General features: G+C 43.6%; 2 protein-coding genes across 2 annotated transcripts; both read right to left on the bottom strand.

Annotated features, from left to right (window-relative positions):
- Window positions 1–86: 86 nt before the first annotated feature.
- On the bottom strand, window positions 87–11548 carry ywhag1 (3-monooxygenase/tryptophan 5-monooxygenase activation protein, gamma polypeptide 1). The gene is made up of 2 exons (XM_031857341.1): window positions 11298–11548; window positions 87–774 (listed from the first exon to the last, which is right to left on the bottom strand). Exons 1-2 carry the CDS (start codon window positions 11382–11384, stop codon window positions 118–120), a joined length of 744 nt encoding a protein of 247 aa, XP_031713201.1. The 5' UTR covers window positions 11385–11548; the 3' UTR covers window positions 87–117.
- A 2729-nt stretch (window positions 11549–14277) lies between these two features.
- On the bottom strand, window positions 14278–23867 carry LOC116389027 (scavenger receptor cysteine-rich domain-containing group B protein). Its single transcript, XM_031857416.1, has 11 exons — window positions 23732–23867; window positions 22306–22338; window positions 20998–21036; window positions 20149–20445; window positions 19267–19335; window positions 17281–17595; window positions 16288–16356; window positions 15852–15920; window positions 15410–15718; window positions 14800–14880; window positions 14278–14705 (listed from the first exon to the last, which is right to left on the bottom strand). The coding sequence occupies exons 1-11, from the start codon at window positions 23865–23867 to the stop codon at window positions 14389–14391; spliced, it is 1734 nt and encodes a 577-aa protein (XP_031713276.1). The 3' UTR covers window positions 14278–14388.
- Between the last annotated feature and the right edge of the window lie 219 nt (window positions 23868–24086).

Genomic DNA, 24086 nt, shown 5'->3' with positions numbered 1-24086 from the left:
CTCCCGCCCTCCCTCCTTTTTTGTTTTTTAATTTCTAAGAACTTTTTAACTAGTATTATTATTTTGTCATTTGTGAGCGCGCGGTTTGTTTTTTTGGCAGAATGAGGTTTTGGACTCTTAATTGTTGGCCTCTCCTCCCTCGTCGTCCTGCTGGTCGCTCGTCCACAGCGTCAAGTTGTCTCGTAGCAGCTGCATGATCAGAGTGGAGTCTTTGTAGGAGTCCTCGTTCAGGGTGTCCAGCTCGGCGATGGCGTCGTCGAAGGCGGTCTTGGCCAGGTGGCACGCCTGCTCTGGGGCGTTTTGGATCTCGTAGTAGAAGACGGAGTAGTTGAGAGCCAGGCCCAGGCGGATGGGATGGGTGGGCTGCATGTGCTCCTTGCTGATCTCATGGGCCTCGCTGTACGACTTCTCGGAGGACTCCACCACCGCGGCTCTCTTCTCCCCAGTGGCCACCTCGGCCAGGTAGCGGTAGTAGTCGCCCTTCATCTTCAGGTAGAACACTTTGCTCTCGTGCTGCGTCTCGTTGCAGTTCTTGATCAGGAAGTTATCAAGGAGGTTGAGCACGTCCTGGCAGACAGCCTCCAGCTCCTTCTCGATCTTTTCCCGGTAGGCGCGCACCATCTCGATCTTCTTCTCGTTACCGTCGGCGGACGTCTTCTGCTCAATGCTGGAGATGACACGCCAGGACGAACGCCTCGCCCCGACCACGTTCTTATAGGCCACGGAGAGCAGGTTCCTCTCCTCATTGGATAGTGCTTCGTTCAGCTCTGTCACCTATAGAGAAAGAAAAAAATGCAGGCGTTTGTAATCTGTTATCTTATCTATGTGAAGAGCTATGTAACCGTTGACAATGGGACAGTTATAAACTGTAACATGCTACAACGTATGACTAATCCTCTGTGCACATGTCAAACTGAAGCCATCCCAAGTTGTTGGACAGCATAAGCGAAGACATACAAAGCTACGATTCTGAACACTGTCTCAAATGCCTCTAGACAAACTGTACAACTCCCAAGGCAACTGGCTCTGCAAGGTAAACCACGCCTCCATCCTCTGAGGAGACTCCTGATTGGCTGTCCGCAGCTCTGAAAGCTGGTTTTGTTTTGTTTGGACAGGCCTGTGTCTGGCTGGAGGATTTAATCCTTTATACCCCACTGGGACTGTGCAGCAGAGGCATCTTTACAGGCCTTTTCTGAGTGTAAAGCCTGTTGTTACTTTCTTTTTCAGTTCCATGAGCGCAGCAGAGCAGGGGGCCCCGGCCGATCATGTGGAACGGCTCTTCACAATGGCCATACTGAACACTGTCGGTCATCATAAAACTACATGTGAAACTGAAGGGATTTTAACGATGTTCTTTATGTATTTAGATAGGAAAATGTTTATTAATTTAAGCACTGTACCACAATAGTCAAAGAAATGCTTCCATTTTAGGGTAAACAAGTACTCAATAATTGTGCTTTGAGAATTTTAATATCAGCATGCTAACATGTTAAAAATGACAATGCTAACTTGCTCAAGTGCAATGTTTACCATGTTCGACATCTTTGTGTTGCGTGTGAGCATGCTGGTAATTGGCAGTTAACATAAAGACTCAGGTGTTTGGTCATAAAAAAAACAAACTTAAAAGTTCGACCTGATGATGGCGCTACATGAAATATTACAATTCATCCTGAGGGAAACTTGATTGTAACAAATGTCAAGGCAATCCAACCAATTGTCGTACAGATATTTTACTCAAAACCACAAATGTCATCCTCATGGTTTCGATAGAGTAAAAGTGAGAGAATCCATAAGTCATTAGGATACATCATCTGGGAACCATGAATGACTACTGGTACAACATTTTGTGGCAATCCGTTCTGTATATTGAAATACTTCCAAGAATAAGTAAATGCGTTGACCCGCTGGTGGCACCAGATGAAAAGTCATGGGAAAACCCAAGTTATTAGGCTTCACCCTCTGGGGAAGCAATCCGTCCAATTGATATTTCTGTCTGGACCAAAGTGGACTGTTCAACAGACTGGTATCACCATCCACAGAGGCCTGGGTAGCGTGGCTGAGAATAATAAAATTTGTCTAATTCTGTTACGGTTTACTTCGGTTAAATTTGTTTCCTCTCCAAACCACCCAGGTGGGGTAGCACTCTGCTGCTGCAGTGTATGAAAGAGACCAACATGTCGCTAGGAACTCTTTAATCACACTAAGACAATTATTCCCCAGAGGTTATGCTGATGATAGTGTTTGTGCAGCATCCTCGACACATGGCAGAGCTTTAGTCTCGTTCAAGGACAGGATAGCTTAAACCTGTGACCTTCTGAGGTGCATCCTAATCACGATAAGCTAACAGCTGTGTCACTCTGCTTTGGTTAGACTCTAATAACAGAGCAGCTACTAATCCCTGTTCCAGTTGCTACTACAGCCTATTGACACAAAACCTATGACTACTCGTGTGCTCATCTGATGAACTCATTGTCAGCATACATAAATGCGATCAAAGCCACAGTTCTATTCAACAGAACTGACCATCTTTAATGAGATTACTGTAAAAGGGAGGGAGCGGAGACCAAAGACCAATCAGTGATGCAATCTCCTGTTTCCATGGCGACTGCAAAATCTGCTTTGTTTGTGAGAGCCATTTCTATCTCTGCTGGAGACGCTGGCCACAAGCTGCTAATGGCAAGGATGCCGACATGGCTGATGGTATGGAGAACGCTGCAGCACTGTGGGTGGGTGTATGTGCAAAACAAGCCATTTCATATCTCACACCTTTCAGCCAACTCTGGCTGAAACAACAAACAACTCCGTGTGTCAGCCACAGCAACGTCATTTTCATGGCTCCAGACAAAAAATATTTAAAAGCTCACAGCCTGCGTATGAAACATGAGAGTACTCCAAAAACCACAAGCAACCTTTTCACCTCAATCATGTTTCAGTGGCATGCAGGGCCTGAGGATGGTGGAGTCAGTCTCTTGGTCTGTCCGCCAAATGTTTCGAGCACATTCATGCTGCCCAGAGGATGAGCTTTCCTCACCTCCATCGGGTCAAAATGTCCTTTCTGTAGCTTAAAATACGAAAAACAGTTCTGTACAGACATCCATGGTCCCCAGAGGATGAATCCTTTGGGCTTGGGAATTGCCCTGACTTTTTCTCTATTGCCACCATGAGGTTGACATTTGTAAAATATCTTGTCATCTACTGGATGGATTGCCCAGAGATATGGTGCACATATTGAAGGGTAAATTCCTTTAGTGCCACCAATACATCTTAATAACCATTTGGTATATTGCAGTTTACTTTGGTACGGATAATCATGGTTCCCACAACTGACTTTGGTGATCTCTTATCCTTTCCTCTGGCATATCCACAAGGTTCGGCTTAAAGTGAAATATCTTGATAACTATTGAATGGATTGTCGTGAGGCCGGATATTTGAGGTCCGAAGAGGTGAAATACTACTGGCTTTGGTGATCCCTTGACATTTAATCTAGGTCCATCATCAGGTCAAAATTTCAATTTGTTCAATACTCATGGTTTATGACCAAATACCTGCAACACTACATTCCATCAGCCTTAGCTGCACTTGTGTAAGATGCTAATTAGCAAGCGTTGCCATGCTGAACTAAGATTGTGAACCTAGTAAATATTACCTGCTAAACATCAAAACTTGATCATGTTGGCATAAATGAACATTTACCTCAAAGCATCGTGCCAAAGTACAACCTCACGGAGCTGCTAGCACAGCTTTAGACTCTAGAGCCCTCTTCAAAATGGGATTTATTTTAAAGCCAATACTCGGCCAAAACTTGTACATGTGCTTGTCTCAAAATCTTAAAAGGCAGATTACCATGACATTTACAAAAGAAACCCAACGTCCCACAGCATTTCTACCTACTTCGGGCATGGCCTCTGGTGCCACCCTCAATCCAAATTGTCAGCTTAGTACAAAAGGTCACTAGTGGACAGATTACCAGGAGATTTTAAGTAGAGTTTCATGTTCCCCACAGGAAACACCCCTTTGAATTAGGATATTCCATAAATTGTTCTATAGTGTTGTTCCAACAACCAAACATGCTTCTTGTTCTTTACTTTGCATTGTAATGAACACTACAGCCTCTAGAGGGCCACTTGCAGTACTGTTGACTTTTGTTCCTCACTAAGGAGTGTTTCTCCACAAGACATTGTAAAAATGTACAACCGTCATAAACAAAATGACCCCTGTACTGAACGAGTAGAAGACAGGCAAACAATGACCGACACCCATTGCGTAATGATCCCACTTAAAAGCACAGTAGAAATCCCCCCCCCCCCTCATTACTGAAGCACAGCCTCTGATCTATGCCTTAGCCCATTAAATTACAATTAGTGTAAACAAGTATCTGACCTCCAGCAAATGCAACCAGCAGAGTAGGTCAGCGCTGGAGCACCAGAGAGGCCAGAAAAACCAGGCCTAAACAACACGTCTGTAAAAACATGGAAGCCTTTGTTTCAGAAGGCTGCGGGGCGAGCAGAAAGCCCTGACGGAAGCTGCGGTGCAGCTGATGACAATGGAGCTCTGTCTACCCATAAAGCTCATCAATCACGTCGTCTCTCTCGTGACTCATCCTCGCAGAAGGCAGTCAAACTTCCAACAGCTGAGTGTTAATACAAACAAAGGGCCAGGCAGGACAATCAATAACTTTCTCTTTGACAGATCTCTGCATGACCATTAATATCCACAGGAGAGACTGTAAGAGCTGCGGGGCTGCGAGGGTAAGGGGATATGCCGGGCCTAAGTAGAGGCTGGGTTAGACCTCAACGCCCGCCGCCTTTCATTTCCATTTAATGGATTACAATTCCCATAATGAAGGCTGGCCACAGTCCCACAGCTCCCCATTTTTCTCCCCATTCCACGCTTTCCTTCTGTCTTTTCCTTGCTGCATTTGCCCTCGCTCACCTAACCTGATGTGACAATCCCCCCCCCTCCGCCGACTCTCTCTCAGGCAGCGGCAGAGCACAAAGGCGCCGGGGACTACCTGACGTCACTGGTGGTGGGAATAGGGCTGGAGCCTCGGTGCTGAAAAAAAAGGGGGATGCAAGGCCGGGTATGCGTGTCTTTAGTCATGGTGCTGGAGAGGGCGCTTCAAGTAGCGCTTTGTTGCTACGCTACCACATATGACCGTAGCTTTTGTGCGTATCCGATAATGAGATGAATAAAGGGTTGATCGCTCAAAAGGAATGAGGAAGATGTGCAGACCTAATTGGGTTATGAGTGGTCAAACCCAAGTTAATGCGAGCCTCTCTGGCAGTCATTAAAACAGAGGAAATGGGCAATATACAACAACTAAAAACCAGACTGTCGTGTTCAGCCCACTTTCTTTCCTGCCTAGCTGTTGTCAAAGGCTCTGCCTTAGAGGTTAGATGAGGGTTAAGATAGCACCTCCCATTTCACTTCTGTGACAACACAAACGTTATTAATGTTTAACTGTTACACAATTACCACTAAGTCACATCAATAAATAACTTCCAGATCACAGCTCAGAGGCCCTGCAGACTCATCACCTATTGGCTGGTGGTGTTATGAACGATGACAGCACTGAGATTATTGTGTAATTGCATTACTAATACTTGGTCATAGACTGGCTCAGGGGCAGAGGATGACGTTTCACACTGGGGTTTTTCGGGTCGGTCCATCTCCTAGCTATTCCCATCCTGTCAAAATCATTCTTTTCGCACTTTCCGGGTCTGTAATAATCCTGTAAACTCGTTCAGGGGGCACGAAATCCCAAACAAATAACATGCATCACGGTGCCAAAGCAATAAGGCAACAATTCCCAGCATTGTACTATGAACATGAAATGTGGTGTCGAGTGACATTTCACTCCATGACCTAAGGAGACGAAACGCCGTAAACGCAAGTCCTAGCCCCAAAATTAAAGAGGGGGAGACGTTTAAAAATATATATATTTCTTTTTTTGCAAGTTAAAAAGGTCCACTGATCTGGTTTTCTTTAAACCCATTCTTATGGTAGAGCTAAGTCCTTCATGGAATGGGACACTGCAAAGTGCTCGTGTCTCCATATGAGACGCAATCATTCGACATCAGTGGGTACTAGATAATAGCTGAAACTGCTGCTGTGTTTCCTCTGATCTGCAACACACCAACCAAAAGACGTGAACATTCTGAAAGGCAGACTTGGTCTGTATGTTTTCACATTCCACACTCGGGATGCATACTCTCTACTTATTCTTTCTTTTCATGTGAACTGTATCACAACTGCAAGTCAGGGTTGGTGTGTCAATGTGATGCTTTCCGATGCCGCCAGTAATTACGTCCCTCCCTGCACCCGTTGACAGTGACTAAGCAAAAGGAAAAAAGTAGACATCACAGCAACTGAATAAAGCTGCGAGGGCAATAAAGTGCTGCTGTGGGGAATATAGCTCGGTTCAATTACGTACATCCTGCTGCAAATGCAAGCAAGATGTTGTGAAGCGGACCTGATTGTAGAGGGTGTAGGTGGGTGAGGTGGGTCTCTCTCGTAGTGCCTTTGTAACTCAGCGCTGATTCAAGACTTACTTCGGGACATCTTGAAGTGTCCTGAGATGACATTGGCTGCATTCATTATTGGACGGATGTTTACGGGGAAGTAGACGTTTGATACTTCCTACGGCCCCCTGGACAAAAACTTTCAAAAATGATGAGGATGAACTGGTTGACAAGGAAATGGTGACAGAGAAGAAGGATATTTTCTTGGCTAGTTTAGCACACCGATTGTAGCAATCTGTATCTGAAATGAAGCTAATCATAGGTGTCTAATTTAAAAAAAATAAGTCTTCCACTCAGTACAGTGGCACATTTTGAGACAAATCTGATTTGGTGTCGAGGATATCTCCCACAAGCCTTCCACCATCCCACTCACACCCACTCTATGGAGATTCAGATCACTCCATCACGCACCACTGTTCTCTACTGAGAATGTAAGACACGTAGCCCGTGGAGTTTGCTTTAAGCAGTGAGGATTAAAAGTGGATAATGGAAAAGAAAAATTCTGGAACAAGTCCCCCGTTTCCCTTTCAGCTTATGTTGTTTCTCATAGCGACAGACGAATCAGATGCTGAAGTGTCAGACTTCAAGAGTGGCAGTGATGGCGCTCAGTCAAGTGTAACGGCCTCCACAAGAAACAGAAATGCCATTTGGTTTATTTCATTATTTGGGAGCACACAGTTACTGCTTTTACAGGATGTGGACAGTCAAGTCCAACAACAGTCGTATTTTCATATATTCGATTTTTTTTACCCTCCCACTCAGGCCCACCTGCAACTGAGCAGGTATATTATGCAGCCGCAACATTTGTGTTGGGTCACTGCCTACTGGTACAGATGCAGAGCGTATGGCCGACACTGTATCTGTGATAAATGTATGGAAAACCACACTTTAACAAAAAAGTCTCAAATTGAAACAAATCTGTTTTTACAGCTTATCTTTAAAATAATCACATTGGAGGCAGTCAGATATTCTGTATCATCCCTTAGATTTACAGCCACGTGTGTCTGCCATTTATTTTTTATCCAATGCAGTAAATACTACTCAGTCAGTACGTGTTAAACATACATTCAGTAAACATCCAGCAGCTGCAGCACAATGTATCCGTTAATGCATTGCACGGACTTCCATGAGAGAATAATGCATCCAGTTCATTAAGTGGGACGGAAGCCGTGGCTCTCCGTGCCTGGCACTTCCTGAGACGCTCTCCAAATGAGATGTGTGAATGAATGTGTGCGTGTCTATACGTATAAAGTTACTTTGAATATTTATGTATGACCTGGCTAGTTTAACGGAGCGGAATGTTAATAAAATGAGACGTGGAGAGAAAATGAACATCAAACGTAACCCCTGGATATTTAAAGATTTTTGGTGATACATTTAATATTCAGAGCATTAAAATAGCAGCAAGCAACCATTAGCTCTGTAAAGATATATTGGAGTAATGTCTACATGTGAGCGAGCCCCACTGACTAGCCAACAGCCGCCGCTCTGCTCTGCTCTCATTTAACGCCCGACCTCCGGTTCACCCTCAGGTTAACACTGTCTGCACTGTTGCTGCCGTTTGCACTTTGAACAGTTAACTTGTATCAACGTTGGCTGCGTCGGAAACTATCATTATTAAAATATATATTTAGCAGATTACAATTTGGCCTGAGAAAATTGCTTGAAAAAACTACATTACAATACAGCCTACTTTATTAGTATTACAAAAACTACATGTTTCTGATTTGTATGAAAATAAAAGGAAAGCAATGGCTGCCCACAAGGTAGAAAAAGCTCGTTCAAAAATCTCAAATGCTTCAAATAAAACAGTTTATAGTGAATAAGCTACACCGCTATATGGTCTACTAGATGCATTTATTACATTAAAGCTGGTGTATTGATTTAGATGTATTGCTGTGCGTCAGCCTTTGAGAATGAATCTCTACTAAATCAAAGGGCTGAGGCAGCGTGCACATGCGGCTACTGTGAAACTAATGCTCACTAGCAGGCTAATGCTCATTAGCAGGCTAATGAAACCATTACGTCATACTGTAATAATGACATCATTGTACATGAATATTCAATATTCATGGTCACTTTTGAAAATTACCCCAAAAATATCAACTCCTCATCAGTGGTCAATTGCATGTACTTTAATAAGTGCAGGCTTTTTGTATATACAGTATACTATATACAGTATAGTATACTGTACTATATACAGTATTACTATAAAATACAGTTGCACATTACTGCTATATACTGTACAGTATACTGTTTATCAAATCACAGGGGCCCAAAACACTTTTTTTTTATGAATCTTTGGCTTTTAACATTTAGCCCTTTGAACAACTCAAAACCTCGCTTTCTGTTCATGTGGCTTTTTCGTCGAAGTCCAGGATCCCAACTTCATTTCTGACTCTCGGTCCAAGGCTAATGGGCTCGCTAGAGACGCACACCTCGCCAGTTGTGTGCTCTTTAGATTTAAGGAGGATCCACAGAAGAACAGCATTAGGTCTGCCTTTCTGATCGCTCGTAGCCGTCCGCGACAAGAGGACGAGCAGGATTTACAGCTGCTCTAAAAACCTGTGACATAGCTTCTAAAAGATGAGTTTTGGAAAGACACGAGGCCTGATAACGACTCTCTGTCGGGACATTATTGTCGGATGTAAAAATTCAGACTTTTCTATTATTTAAGTGCTAAAGGCAGTTAATCGACACCATCGTTCATTTGGGTCGGGCCTCGTTCCTGAGTGTACAGTCCTCCAGAGGGCGGGTGCAGCGTTGTGTTCTGTAAAGCCCGGCTATCTGGCTCCGTTGCCGCCCGGGGATTCCCCATCGCAGGATGGGCGAGGCAGCAGACACACCCCGCTGCCTGGGTGCTGCAGAGACTGGCTGGGTGTGGGGCAGCTCTCTCTCTCCCCCTTTCTCTCTGACTCAGCATAAATCGGGAAGTGGGTGGAGCCGTGGAGCCGTGCCCCCCCCCTCCAGCATTAACACCACAGCCTGGTCGTAGAGAGTGACACGCAGCGTGGCCTTTAATCACGCCGGCAACTTACTTGTTGACCCTTGGGAGTTGAAGCTGAAAAAGTTCCACTAATCTTGCTTCCTTTTGCTACTCAACACAACCACTGGCCTGTACAGCCTGGGCTAACATGCTGAGGCTACTGCTGGCAGGACTGGCCCTGTTAATAAAAGCAAACTGATGCAACTCTTAGAAACAAAGAATTATATGATCATTATGGAGGAAACTTATGGAAATACGACACCAAAAGTACTAGCCTCTAGTAAAAAAATACATCGGAAAGGCTACAAGAAGTATTTTATTATCACTAATAAGTCCCTATTAGTAACTAAAGACAACATGAAGTCCTGCACAGATATGATGCATACTTTGACTTTCCCTGCTAATGTGTCCCTTCCTCCATGATCTCATTGTCCAGTTACTGACACAGAGAGATGCAGCCTTTGTGAAGCTGTGATTTTAAAAAAACAAAAAAAAAAAAAACACCTGCTGCCTATATGAAATGGTGCACTACGGGTGGGCCTACTGCTGCATCTTTGCCAGATGCTGCGGCACGCCTCTGTGTGGAGGGAACCTGCCGTAAGAGAGGCCGAGGACGCACTGGGATGCGGCTGCTACAGGGGCACCGATTGGTACGGGGCAGCCCGTCATGCTACGGTTAAGCAGACCCCCCCCTCCCCCCCCAAAAAAATATACAGTTTGCTGCAATATGACATTCACAGAGGGTTCTGGAGACGCCGCCCGTCCACCGACACCCACGTCCGTAAAAGGTGGACGCTTCGCCTTTTTTTGTGCGCCTGCTTCTGCGCAAATCGATTGCGATCATCCTTCAGCCAACATTGCTCTTCCCAATGCGCCAAAACGAGTGCCAATAGGGAGGGGGGGGAGACACATGCCTGCTCGTTGCACCTTACACGTCGAGCTAAAGAAAAGTGGTGTATCACACTCAGTCGACGGCTCGTTATTTCTCAGCATCACCCAGAACCGGAACCCGACACAGCTGCCATGTCCCCTCTCATCACCGTGGTACCACCTAGCTCGCCCTCTGCTCCGCCAGTATGCGCATCTTTCGACGGGGCTCATTTTGATACTGCTTCGCTACCAAGCCCACATTTGACCCAGACGGGCGATTAAATCACGTCTCGTCGTCATTAATGTGCTTTATTTCCGCCGGTTCTTTATTTTTTTTTTCATTTACAACAAAGCAGCCTGGTCGGCTTTTTTTCTTTTAAAGGAACCCGGTGAAAGGCACCGCCCCAAGATCAAACAGTCCGCATTTCAACCACAATCCACCGCAGCTCCCCCCTCCCCCCCCTAAGAACAACAGATATTGATTCACTGCAAAATGCTGATTTCATTAGAACCTCGTCATGTCATGACTAAACCCTCTGAGATGTGCGGTAACGGGTCACAAATGTGAGCAAAGGCTGCGCGGGCCTCGCCGTGCTGTTCAATAATGTTTCCCAAATCTTACTATAGCAGCACGCGATCCTGCCCGCGAACACGTCTTTCTCCTAAACATATTCTTTAATCATAACTTTCATACACCAGTTTCGCGTCTCTTACTCGCTTAAGTCAAAAACGCGCTCTGACACAGAGGCTCGGTCCCTTTAGCTGCGTATTGCTGCCCTAATGCTATGTTAGCTAGCTGTCACACATTCCTCACACACGCACGCACACACACGCGCACATAGATGAAGCTATTTGTGTGTCTATATATCTTCTTTAAATGCTCCCGAGAGAAAGGGTCGTAACGGAGGAAGCCTACTTACCGATTTCATGGCTGCTGCCATATCATCATACCTCTCCGCCTGCTCGGCCAGTCTGGCTTTCTGCACCAGTTGCTCGCGGTCTACCATTTTTGGATGCGGTGCGTGCGTTTTTCGCTCGTCGCGTGAGTTTCGGAGCTAAAAGAACCCGTAATGTGACTGTTTGTAATGCAGAGTTGCGGCGCCGGGCTCCTTCTCGCTGCAGCTGCTGCCTGCTGTCTGTGCGCCTGCCGACGGGACACCACCCCTCCCCCCTCCGAGCACTTTCCCTCGGTTTGTGTCACCACCCCAAAAAGGCGTGTCCTCACCGGAGTGACGTAACGACCCTGGTCGGGAGAGAGTGACAGCATGGCCTATTGCCCCACAGTCCAGCAATGTACACTTCACATGTCCTAGGGAAAGGAGTTTTTTTTTTTTTTTTAAATAAAACGTTGGCATATATTGTAGTGGATTCATCTTTCACACTCACAGGCCATGTGAGGGAATCCTGGCAACTGCCAGCTCCTGGGCCCCAGACCCCTATGGGCCGCTCCAAAGGCCTGACTTTGACTTCAGGAGTATGCACCACTAAAGCACCAACCGATATGCTAATGATCCTGTATTGAAGAGGGGCCTCATGTCAAAAATCTGGCCTTCTTTATTTCAGCTGGTAACAATGTCAACATTGTTGATAATCCTTGATCAATTTGCGAGTCCTTACATCCGCACACATTAGGCTTGTAATGTCACAGCATCTCCTTGGAGCGAGATATTGTGAGAATGTTTTTTTTTTTTTAAATAGAGAATGTGAAACTTGAAGCTCAAGTGCAAGTCCCGTAGCTTTTTGTTTGAAATGTAAGTAGTAACAGGTAATATTTAAATCATTATTTACTTATTATTTCTATGATAATGATAATAGCCAATGAGACAGATTTGCTGTCCTCAGGTCTGATTGGCTGAGTCACCTTTCAAAGCCTGCTGCTAAAGAAAAGACACACCCGTGACCACAGAGCAGTTCATATCTTGTGTTCTTGTTTTTGACAAGAGTGCAATCGCGTTGCTTGGTAGAGGAGAAGCATAACAACGAGCCAAATAACATTTCAAAGTTAAAGATTTAGAATTCATTAACAGGTGCACTTTTTATCATTTAAATCATGGCGAATTAGTGCTGAATTTGTATTAATATAAAATCCCTTTACTAGCGGTTTGTTCTCATGCAATATAAGTTGTTTGTGAAACTATCTTTGTGACTACGTATTAAGCAAGTTCACAAAGCTGACATGCTGAGTCATTTTATCATGAGTCATCAAACACGCCCTCTTGTGCAGGCCAGGGGCGTTTCTAGGATTCAAAGAAAGGGGGGGCTTAGCCCCTAGGGGAGTGGCATGTTTGCACGCATAGCACATTTTTTTTTGGGGCCCATTTGGGGCCGCGGATATCCATTGTTTCAGACAGTTCATAGATTGGTTCAATCAGAAAGAGTGTGATTTTGCTCTGTAGTTCAGTATATGATAACACAAGAGACAGAATTTCAGGGTCATAGTGAAATTTGACAACGCAAATATGAACTTTTCTCGAATAAAGAGAGAGAAATAATTTTCCTGCTTGTAAAGGAAAGACGGATAAACTAGCTTTCATATCCGCGTCACTCCCAAATCCTAATTCTTAAAGGGACCGCACACAATGGATGGAGAATGGACCTGACAGTGTCAACTTTATATCGTTCAGTATGATGATAGGCTGTTGGATTGTAATTTGAAGGGGGAGAAAACATACAAACCAGAACGCACGCACATATGTAGCATGTTATAAATACCTTGTCCGTGTGAGAAACAATAGTTTAATTTAATGACATCACCAAAAAAATCTTTTTTTTTTTTTTTTTAAAGCCAATAATTTGATTGATTGATAAAAATTGATTGATAAGCTCCAACTTTGCTCTTGAGCCGGCCAGACTACTGAAAGCCATTTTAGCTTTTTTTCTTTTCTTAACTACATTCATGCTAGGCCTACACGTATCTTCATTAATGACTCAAAAGTCCAACTTAAATTATTGTGTTTTACTTTTCGAAATACTAATTTAGGATGCAAATTCATTCAAGTACAATTTGACTAATAATGACTTATTTTAATTTAGATTTACATATGAACTAGGGTACTCCTTTTTTCTTAGTTACATTGGCTGACTAGGCGAACGACATGTATTAACAATTAGCATATTTCTATTAGCTAGTAGCTACAAATGGTAAATGACCAGAAGAAAAGGGGCTGGCTTGAGAAGTAAAAGGTTTAAACATGCCCAACTCTAAATCTCATGCTCTCCCCATGTAAATGAAGACATTTTGAGTTGCCAGCTATGGTGGACTCACCATATTTGCATGTGCCATCTGAGAAGAATACAAAATTAAATCACATGTTTAGGACAGTGACAGATATGGATTTTACACCCAAATTATATTAGATACCGAAAATAAGAGCATTTATTTTGTCATATGTAAATGATTATTAGTAACATTTATTTATATGGTGGTTTACAGAACACAAGTAACACATTATGTATTTGTGGATGGAGAGTTGCTGTATTCGTCAAATATAACACGTTTATTTGCGGATGTTCGTGTTATCTCGCATTGTTGTTTGTAGTATATCATTTGTTTGTTTATTTGTGGTTCACAGCTTTCTTTATCATACATATTTGCAAAATTTTGGAGCTGAAATTTACAAACGTTTCTCCTTTCATCCACATAATTAATAACTGAAGATCTTCCTCTAGTGTTCTTCCCCTAATCATCAACAAATCACATGTACAGTAAATATTTAAACATTTTGGGGAAAATAAGAGTCAGAAAGTTAAAAGCTTTGTTTAAAATAAAAACAATTTAAAAAACGGTGTACATTGTATTTTATGTCATATTTATTTATAAAGTGCTTAATAGGCATAGATAGTTTATAGTATGTAATTATATATTGTCACATTAGTTATTTTGCATGTTGTTGGTGGTGGAGTATTCCTTCAGCAATGTGGAAGCTGTTATTTACATAATAATATACAAGTCCCAGGTTGGTACGCCCACCTCCGACCCATGGTGGAGATGGGAGTGTGGTTCTGCTGAAATCACGACAGCGAGCAGGTGACGCCAGCATCTTCAGAATGGTCACAGTTGTGCACACTCCAGGATATATGGGAGCACTCCTGCAGGGAGGCCTCCGCGCCGCTGCACTTGAGATTGTCCAGCAGGATTGTCCCTGAGCCAGGCCCGAAGAACGCCTCTCCCCGAGCCGCCATGGCCTCGCCGCAGTCCAGCTGGCGACACACGACCCGAGCGTCGGGGAGGTCCCAAGCATCGTCGCACACCGTGCCCCATCCAGAATCTGAGTACATCTCCACCCGACCCTCGCATTGGTGCTGGCCATCCACCAGTCTCACCATTCCTGCGAAAACAAAAAAGAATCACGTGAGACCCAGTCCTGAGGAAATGGGTTCATTTTTTTTTTTTTGTGCTAGTTGAAGATATATTTAACCTACCTTCAGAGGGAGGCGTGGTGGTGGCAGGTATGCTTTCTGTTACTGGGAAGTCACGTATATTTGCAATCAAGAATTCAAAAGCTGAGGGAAGCAGAGGAATGCAGAAACATTCTGCAATTCAGAGACACACTTTGCAGCAACATTGTTTAGCAATTTCAATAACTGTTTGCCAATAACTCCGAAAGACAACTGATTAAAATCCACTTTTTTAGAAAAGACGTGTAATCATATTTTCTGATTGACCAAGGACCTCAGTAAAGGGGAGTCTGTATGTGCTTTTGATTTAGCCTTGAAGAAGTGGAATTTGGCCTGAAGGGAGGCAGTGACGCTAATGTGCGTTGACTCATCTCCTGTATTTTTTATGCTCTCTTGGCCGTCTCCTCCTTAGAGTACTACAATCATGCATTGCAACTGGACAGCTCAGCAGGGCGAGCACAGACGAGCAGATAAAAAGGAAGTATGAACTTTCAGTGGAATTGATGACTTAAGATAGCGATTTGCGATGCAGACATTTCCCAACGTTCAAGCCCGGTATATGTGCTCTGTCATGAATGTATGTCTGATGGGGCCTGCTGTGGCCCCACATGGTGATAGAGAGGTCCAGACTTACGTGCACAGATAACTCCGACATCCTCATGATGGCCACAGTTGTGCTGACCCCAGCCCAGGTTGAAGCAGTCGGACAGCTGCTGTTCTATGCCGCTACAATCCACGTTGTCCAGCAGGATCGGACCCGAACCGTAGCCGAAGTGGGCCTTGAAGGTGATAGCTTTGCCACAGCCCATCTGCCGGCACGCCACGTTGGCGTTGATGATGTCCCAGTCGTCGTCGCACACCGTCCCCCAAACGGTTTTGTAGAGGACCTCTACACGACCCTGGCAGCTACTGTTACCGTTCATCACACGAATGGCTGGTCTGCCTGCACAGGAATATAGAGACAGATACATCATCGCAGTGGCTCTTTCCCCACAATTGCATAAGTGCTGTAATATTCCCTGGTTAATCCAATATTAAAACATACTGTAATCGTGTTTAAAGTTTAAAATTGTTACCTTTTGTCTGGACAGTTGTGGTAACAGTTGTTGTCGTTGGTCTTGTGGTGACTGGAATGTTTTCTGTTGCTGGAGGGAAGATGAGATGTATGATTAGATAGCTAATGTGTCTCCATACCTCAGCGTGACAGACCTGTTCCTGATGAATATGGTGAGGTTTGTCTTTTACACAGTTTTACCACCATGATTCGTGGCACTGTGGCGTAACACTTCTGGAGTCAGTGGGGGAGAAATAGCTCTCCCTGTTGGTCATTTGGCAAAATGCACAATTTTATTCAGGGGAAAAAATAATCTAGCAAAAGCAAATTGGACATGCTACTACTACTAGCAATCCGTGTGTGTGTGTGTGTGTGTGTGTGTGTGTGTGTGTGTGTGTGTGTGTGTGTGTGTGTGTTTGCTGACAGATAAACGTCCGACGTGTATTATGGATATATACCTTCAGTGTTATATGTTACCCCGAGCCCTCTCTGGTTTTCTGTTACCAAAGGAGGTACAGTGGTGGATCCTAAAGTGGGTAGAAATGGAAATTAAATTAAATGAAACTACTACTTGTACTAACACACAAACCACTACTATACTACTGTCATTATAAACTCATGTCATCCTCCTTATTCACTATTTCCAGAGAATCAATTAATTACCTTTAAAAGATGTTAGCGTTTTATAATTCTACCTCAACATTACTAACTGACTTATTCTCTACATGTGGTCAAGCTAATCATCTCCACTATTGTTTCTAATGCCACCTTACTGCTGGCACAACCACTAGTATTACCACAACTACTAATAACTAACCTTGTCATAATCTGTAGTACTGAATATAAACAGAAGAAATGTCACAGTAAATAGTCACTGTAAAGAAATGGCTAGTATGCAGGTTTTAGCCATGCTAGCAGCTATTGGATGGGCTGCCTTAAAATTTGGTACAGATTCATGGTCCCCAGAGGATGCATCCTACTGACTTTGGTTATCCTCAGACTGTTCCTCTAGCTCCAGCATTGAGGTTCACATTTCAACAATGATTATCTTGCATTTTGGTACAAAAGTGTCCCCCTCAGTAGGAACTTTTGTGAGGTCAACATTTTACTTTGTTAGTACTTTGGTTTATGACCATATACTAAAACAAACAACTAATGGCACTCCCATCAGCCTCAGCTGTATTTTGTGTTTAGCATGCTAGCTCACTAAACTATGATTCTGAACATAGCAAACCATACATGCCACCTGATTAACATCCGCATCTTAGGATCATTAATGTGAGCATGTTGGCATGCTGACGTTAGCATTTAGCTCGACAGAGCTGCTAGCATGGCTGTAAACCTTTAGTATTGTTATTTGTACAGTTATTTGTTTAAATAATGATAAGGATTCCTAGTTTACATCCGTACGACTTGTGTTAATTCATATTCCATGACTAAGAGCAGTGTACCAATGCAGGTGACCCCAGCGTCCTCATGGTGGCCACAGTTGTGTTTGCCCCAGCCCAGGCTTTTGCATATAGACAGGTCCTGCTCAGTGCCTTGACAATTGACATTGTCCAGGAGAATTTGGCCGGTTCCGTAGCCAAAATAGGAGTTGGTGTGTGCATAGACGGCACTGCCGCAGCCTATCTGTTGGCACACCACCTGGGCATTTTTGAGGCCCCAGTCATCATCACACACTGTCCCCCAGACCCCCTGGTGGTAGACCTCTACCCGGCCCTGGCAGGCGTTCTGTCCACTCACCAGACGGATGGTGCCGTCTCCTAAACCAAGATGGAGAGGGAGGGAATTATAGGGACTGGTGTTGAATACATCTTTCTCTGCAACATATTTTAACACTTGATTCTATCAGAATCTTTATTAATGTCAAATTCATTATGTGCTAGGATAACTGCTAGGATTGGTGTATGTGTGCTGAAGACAAACAGACATTGATACAGGGTAAGGAGAAGGGTGTGGGCCTCTGTGGCTCCTGAAGCGAGGAAGTTAAGGTGAACATCTGATATAGCACTAAGCACAGATGTTGTCATTATGCCCCGGCTTAGACAAAAACACACCTTCTAACCGAGACAATAGACAATCTCATGTGTCCATCATTTAAAAAATATGCTCCCATTAATCTGGATGACTTTACTACATCTCCCTGTGGGTTTCTAGATACGTCACTTGTTCACAAAATTCTGTTCTTGTCTCCTCTTGGGAATTAAGGGTAAAAAACAACCACAACAAAGGCAAACCCAGCAAACAATAAGGACGGCCTGGAATTCAAGAGGCCTTTTGAGGTGTATTGTTGCCAAAATATAGTTTCTACTGAGCTGAAAAGCTTTTGATCTTGTATAAAATATGATGACGGTTTTGCAAAACTGATATCATATATCCCTCCATTTAATTTACATTTTTTTGATAAACCTATTTTCTAAATACGCTTGGCTGTGTGCTTTCTGCATTGTGGACCCGCGCAATGACAAAATAAGCCATCATTCATTATTTAATAAAGCCTGCCCCTGCATTTTGTGGTAACATCTGGCATGCCACCTGTCTGATAGATTTGTGTGTGTGTATTTTTCTGAATTTGATCCCAGAGCATAAAACAATTATCTAAATGAACGCAGAGAAAAGCTGGTCTTAAGTTCAATTCCTCTGAATATATGACATATTCTCTAAGTATTCCCTACAGTGTATCACATTTTTTAAAGTTACATTGGAACGAGCACATGAACAATGGTCTGATCTACTTATTTCAACAGACAATGCAGCATCTGTCCTTAAACCTTTATGCAAATCAGCCTGGCATGATTCCCTTTTTAGAGGTGGGCGAGTAATTTCATCAGCCGTGTTTGCTAAAGATTAACGCCACATACAGGTGTGGTTTGCGTCTTTCAAGGTCATATGCTTAGACCCGCAATTTGTTTGGCAACTTGCGGGTAGTGGAAACAAGCTGTGAAAAAAACTACTGACATTTTATCACATTTTTTAAGGTTGATATGGCTAACATGTTAGAAAACTCAAACATTCATTTTGAAGCATATTTCTGGCCACTTGATGAATGAAGTCCAATATTCGCTCTACGTTTAGTTCTGTTTTTGTCTCCACTGCTCAATGCTCAAAGTTGTTCTCCAGCCAGCCAGCAACTTTGCCTGCCTCCCATCTGGTGCTGAGGTTCACCACTAGTGTACAAGCGACCCCTTTCACATACTGCGCAAGTTATACTGTTTCCCTATCTGGGGTTGTAGTTATACACATCCTGTTTACAAGTATTCATTTTTCAAATAGTCTTGTGTCGTATATTATCTCAAAATGACCGTATTTGTTACTGGATATTGGCAATTTATCTTTATGCTTCAAAAAAAAAAAAAAAAAGACAAATGTGTCCCTCTGATGTTTCAGGCTGGCAGACGACAAGTGTAATTTAGATAAAAGCAGGCAGCACTTACGTAAACCGGAGTTCCCGGGCGGTGGCGTGGTGCGATCCACAAAACCTTTTGCCCCCACCACCGCTGGTTCTAGCAGCAAAATAGAAAGAAGGCAGGGATTTTAGTCACATTGTCCTCTTCTCTTTCTGGGGTCATACATAGAGCGATGATTCACCACTACCTCAGCCAAGTCACATTTTGATATGTTTGCCAATTCTGAGCTTATTCGTTCAGTAAGTAAGTGTAGTCCATATGATTCAAGGGAACCGACCCTTTCTTCCTGGAGCAGTGTAAAGTCATCATCATACATTACTTTTGTGTGAGCATACCATGTTTAACCTAAAAAAGTAAAGTGAAAAAATAGGTTGAATAACTCCATATTCAACAAAGGAATTTGTGTTTTTTTTAATAGTTAAAATGTGTGTTGGAGCTCCCTGGGAAATCTGGGAAAATACACCTTTTCCTCAGTGAGTTACAGACATTTATTGGATGTTGTCCTGGGACAGCCCAAGACCCCAGGGGGAGTGCTAGGGTTTGAGTTATTTTACATAGTGACCAAACAATGTAATTACAATTTCCTAGTCCGTCACGTGATGCCATGGGGCCAAGAAAATACTTTTTCCCATAGACTTACATTGGGAAAGTGATGTATGTAACTCAGCGGATAGTTTTTAATTGTTTAGGTAAATCAACTTCCCCAGTACGCACACTTGAATCATTAGGTCCTAAAAGTTGTCAAATTAGTTATTTTCCTTTCTAGTCTTCCGAACCACTCAAAGAGCTCTACACCACATGCCGTTCACCCATTCACACCCATTCATACACTGATGCCAGGGGTTACCATGCAAGGCGTCACCTGCATGGATGCTACACTAGGCTTTAGAAGTTGTGTAAAGACTTTACCTCTGCAGGTAACACCCACATCCTCGTAGTGGTAACAGTTGTGGACGCCCCAGCCCAGACTGCGGCACTGGCTGAGATCTTCTTCATTCCCATTGCAGTCCACATTATCCAGCAGGATGAGCCCTGAGCCTTGTCCGAACTGAGAGCGTCTGCCCACTGCCGTTCCGCAGCCCATCTGCCGGCACACCACGTTGGCGTCCACCATATCCCAGTCGTCGTCACACACTGTGCCCCATGAGTTATTGTAGAACACCTCGACTCTACCCTCACACCTGTTGCGTCCATTCACCAGTTGTACTTTGGAGAGATAAGCGGACAATATTTGTCAGATACGTTTCGCCGTTAGCGTTTAAACACAACTCCGTTCCCTGTCTTTGAGTCAGATGAGGGCGTTCAGGTTGTTTGATCGGGATTGTGCCAACACACTGACAATTCTGAGGCCCTAAAAAAGCTCTACTGTTTCAGGGACAATTTAACAACATGATTCTGTTTTGGGGGGGAAAAAAATGAGAAGACAGACCAGCATGCCTCTAATGTAATGACTAATAACAGCAAAAAGTCTAATCCTACCAAGTTAAGGCACACAATAAGCCACATAACTCCTTGGAAGAGAGTGAGGTGGATGCAGGTGGGTGGGAGGTTACATAGCAAATAAGTGGGGATTAGGGAAATGGAGAGCTGGGAAAGTGACCTTGTTTAAAAAGCGCCAGGCACTGATCTGTACTCTCTTTCACTGACACACAGACAGCCACTGATGTGTTTTTATATCGTGGCCTGGATGCAGACATGTTTTCCCTCAACATGAGTGTCTGGGCAGGTGTAGAGGTGGAGGTGCCCGCTCATGCTTACCATGGTACTGCGTCCTCTCGGGGGTTTGTCCGCCATTGGCTGAAACGGGAGGGAGGAGGGGATATGGAGAGAGACAGAGGGAGAGTACAAATTATTTGTTGAAAGGAGGCTCTTGGCCTTCCATAGTTACTGTACTCTATATCTACTATATCTATTTTCCTGTAACACTAGACACAGACTGAAACCACAACAGGAGGCCTGTTCAGACCACATAGGGCACCAGCCACAACAGAAATACTGTATCTTAGCCTATTCCTTTTAATTTGGGTTTTTAGCCACGCTAGCAGCATGGAAAGGGAGGGAAAGTCAACAACTATGGGATGGATTGGCATAGAATTTTATACAGAAATTGATTGTACTCAGAGGATGCATCCTAGTAAAATTGGTGCTCCCCTGACTTTTCATCTAGTGCTACCCATAGACAGTAAATTAGAGATGGACGTAGTCACCCTGACTTCCCCCATTGGTTTGTGGACTGATGTTTTGAAGCCTTGTGTTCGAGCATTTTTGCGTCACCATCGTGGTTTTTGCAACCAGAAGTGACACAAGAGGATGAAGCTCTGTGCAACCAAACGCAGAGTAAGACATTGTCAGGTGACCAAAATGTTGCAGTTAACATTCACAAACTGAGATCAAATCTTGAAAGGGTTAAATTTGTCAGACAAAAACGGACAACTCCAAACGTCCTGTCAATCACAAGGTAGCCACGCCCTAAAACATGCTATGCTTTATCATTTATTTTCCTCTGAATGGACCATAATAAATGAGCATCATCCTGTATTAAAAATGACTTGAAACTATTAATTAAGGCCACAAACTTGTGTTAACAATGTTTAAAAGGTAGTTTTTTCATAGACGTCTATACAATCGGACATCTTTTTGCAACCAGAGGAGTCGCCCCCTGGTGGTCATGAAAAGGAGTGCAAGTTCAAGGCACTTCTGCATTGACTTCACTTTTCAGACCCTGAGGTTGCCGCTTGCCGTCCCCATTAAGGTTCACAATCATGGTATGAGTGAAATTTCTCTACAATTATTGGATGGATTGTCATGCAATTTGGTACACACATTCATGTTCCCCTCAGGTCAAAATGTTGTGCTGTGTACTGTGCTAATTAGCAAATGTTAGCATGCTACCATGCTAAAGTAAGAACCTCAGCATGTTGGTATTGTCACTGTGTGCACATCAGCACGTTGGCGTTAGCATTTAGATACTAGCATGGCTGCCAATTCTTATTTTTGCAGGTTATTACTAGTTCAGGGCCTGAACTAGTTCAACAGCAAAACGCAAATAACTTAAATATTACTTACTGGATACAGCCCGTCTGTTTATTTTCAAGTCTCCTGAAATTTGAAAACACACACAAAATGTTAGTAAGGCACTCATTTGGATTTCCCTTGTCTCTATCAAGAGACAACAGCAACACACAACACATTTGAATAAATTGCTCTCTCTTGACATTTCTTGATCCATAACGTCCATTGAGCGGAATTGATCCTTCAAAATTCTTCAGAGCTTTTAGCCAGCTGCCACTGGTAAACAGGGCAGACAGAAACTGTTGACACACAAGCACTCCTCTACAGGGACCTCACTTGCAGGCACACCCAGTCCCTGAGGATTATGAACGCCCAGAGTGTGGTTCAGGTCCAACACACAAGAAATCAACTCATGTGTCGCGTTCTGTTTCAGTTCATGGCGTGGTAACGGTTTCCCTCGGAGCAGCTATTAGAACATGAAGCGTCTAAAAATGAATTCAGTCTGTGGACTGGAGAGGCCAGCAAAATGTTGATGGCCCTTATTTTAGAACTACCGATCCAAATTGCCATCGTGTTTAAGAGTTTTTTTCATGATACGTTAGCAGACATAGCTTTAGATAAAGCTCGGAATCAGTTTCAATCTTTCGGCAACCAAACTCTGATCCTGAGCCAGTGTATGAAAAATTCCCCTTAAAGGAAATTATATCCTTTAATAATCCGACACTTGCCGTTGAGAACTTGAAACAAGCGCACCAAACTTTCAGGCCTATTACTTTTCCATATATATTTCACATTGCTCTGTTTAACACTGACAATGCACCACACTTGTAATTAAAGAACGGTCCTTTGAAAACATGTCACGTGATGTTATTACTTCAAAGTAAAAAGCGCAAATGAAAATAAAGCATTTAGTTTAAACTTGATTTTTCTTTTCATTACATTTTTTTCATTTAATGTATTAACATTAAACATAGATACAAAAAATAGGTTTAACAGACAGTAATAAAAAGAATATATTCAACACTTAAATAGCTACAAGGACATTCACATGTACACCCATATATACACATTGCTGCACATATACCGAATACATATACATATACACACAAATCTGCAAGCATTCCACACCTCCTCGAAGATTGTGAATCTGTAATTGTATCTGTAATTGTAATGTTTGGTCAGTTCTACTTGAAATGTTCTTTACCTTGGCAATCATATTTTCAAATCCAGCTGTCTCTGTCATGAGTTTGAGCTATTGTGTGAGCGTGGGCGTATGTGGGCTCTTCCAGTTTCCAATATGTCTCTTCTAAATTATTGTCTGACAAAATTTCTCAAAATGGGGCCCACATAGAGAGAAATAGAGTTGCTTCCTCTGATCGCATGCAGCATTCTGCACGACAGAAGGTGAACTCCTACAGTCAGGCAGCTTGGACCAAGTGGCCTTGAACCCCCCCCCCCCCCCCCCAATACACACACTCACCGAGTCGCAGCAGCACACTGACAGCCACCAAGACGAGAGACCCCAGCAGGGACACCTGGAGCCAGACGGCCGGGTTCCAGCACCTGCACTTGCTCTCCACCGCACGCTGGCCTCGCATGGCTGCCTGACTGACCATCCGCCTGCAACACACACATTCACACACTAGTCAGTCTCTCTCATCAAGCTTCCCAAAAGCCCTGCGTTGCATGTGAACACAGCTCTCAATGTAGTAGGCAATTGTTTGGTAGACACGATCACTCAATTTTGTCCTGGTTCAGAGCAGCCTAATTACGGTATTGGATTGTTTTTTCTGGTGGAGCCTGCAGCTGTTGTCATGGTGCTGTAGGAGGTATTG

The sequence above is a fragment of the Anarrhichthys ocellatus genome, unplaced genomic scaffold, assembly GCF_004355925.1.
Source record: "Anarrhichthys ocellatus isolate YVR2014 unplaced genomic scaffold, GSC_Weel_1.0 scaffold18, whole genome shotgun sequence".
Classification (NCBI taxonomy): Eukaryota; Metazoa; Chordata; class Actinopteri; order Perciformes; family Anarhichadidae; genus Anarrhichthys; species Anarrhichthys ocellatus.
The sequence above is the reverse complement of the archived record's forward strand: the minus strand, read 5'-3'. Positions and strand labels throughout refer to the sequence as shown.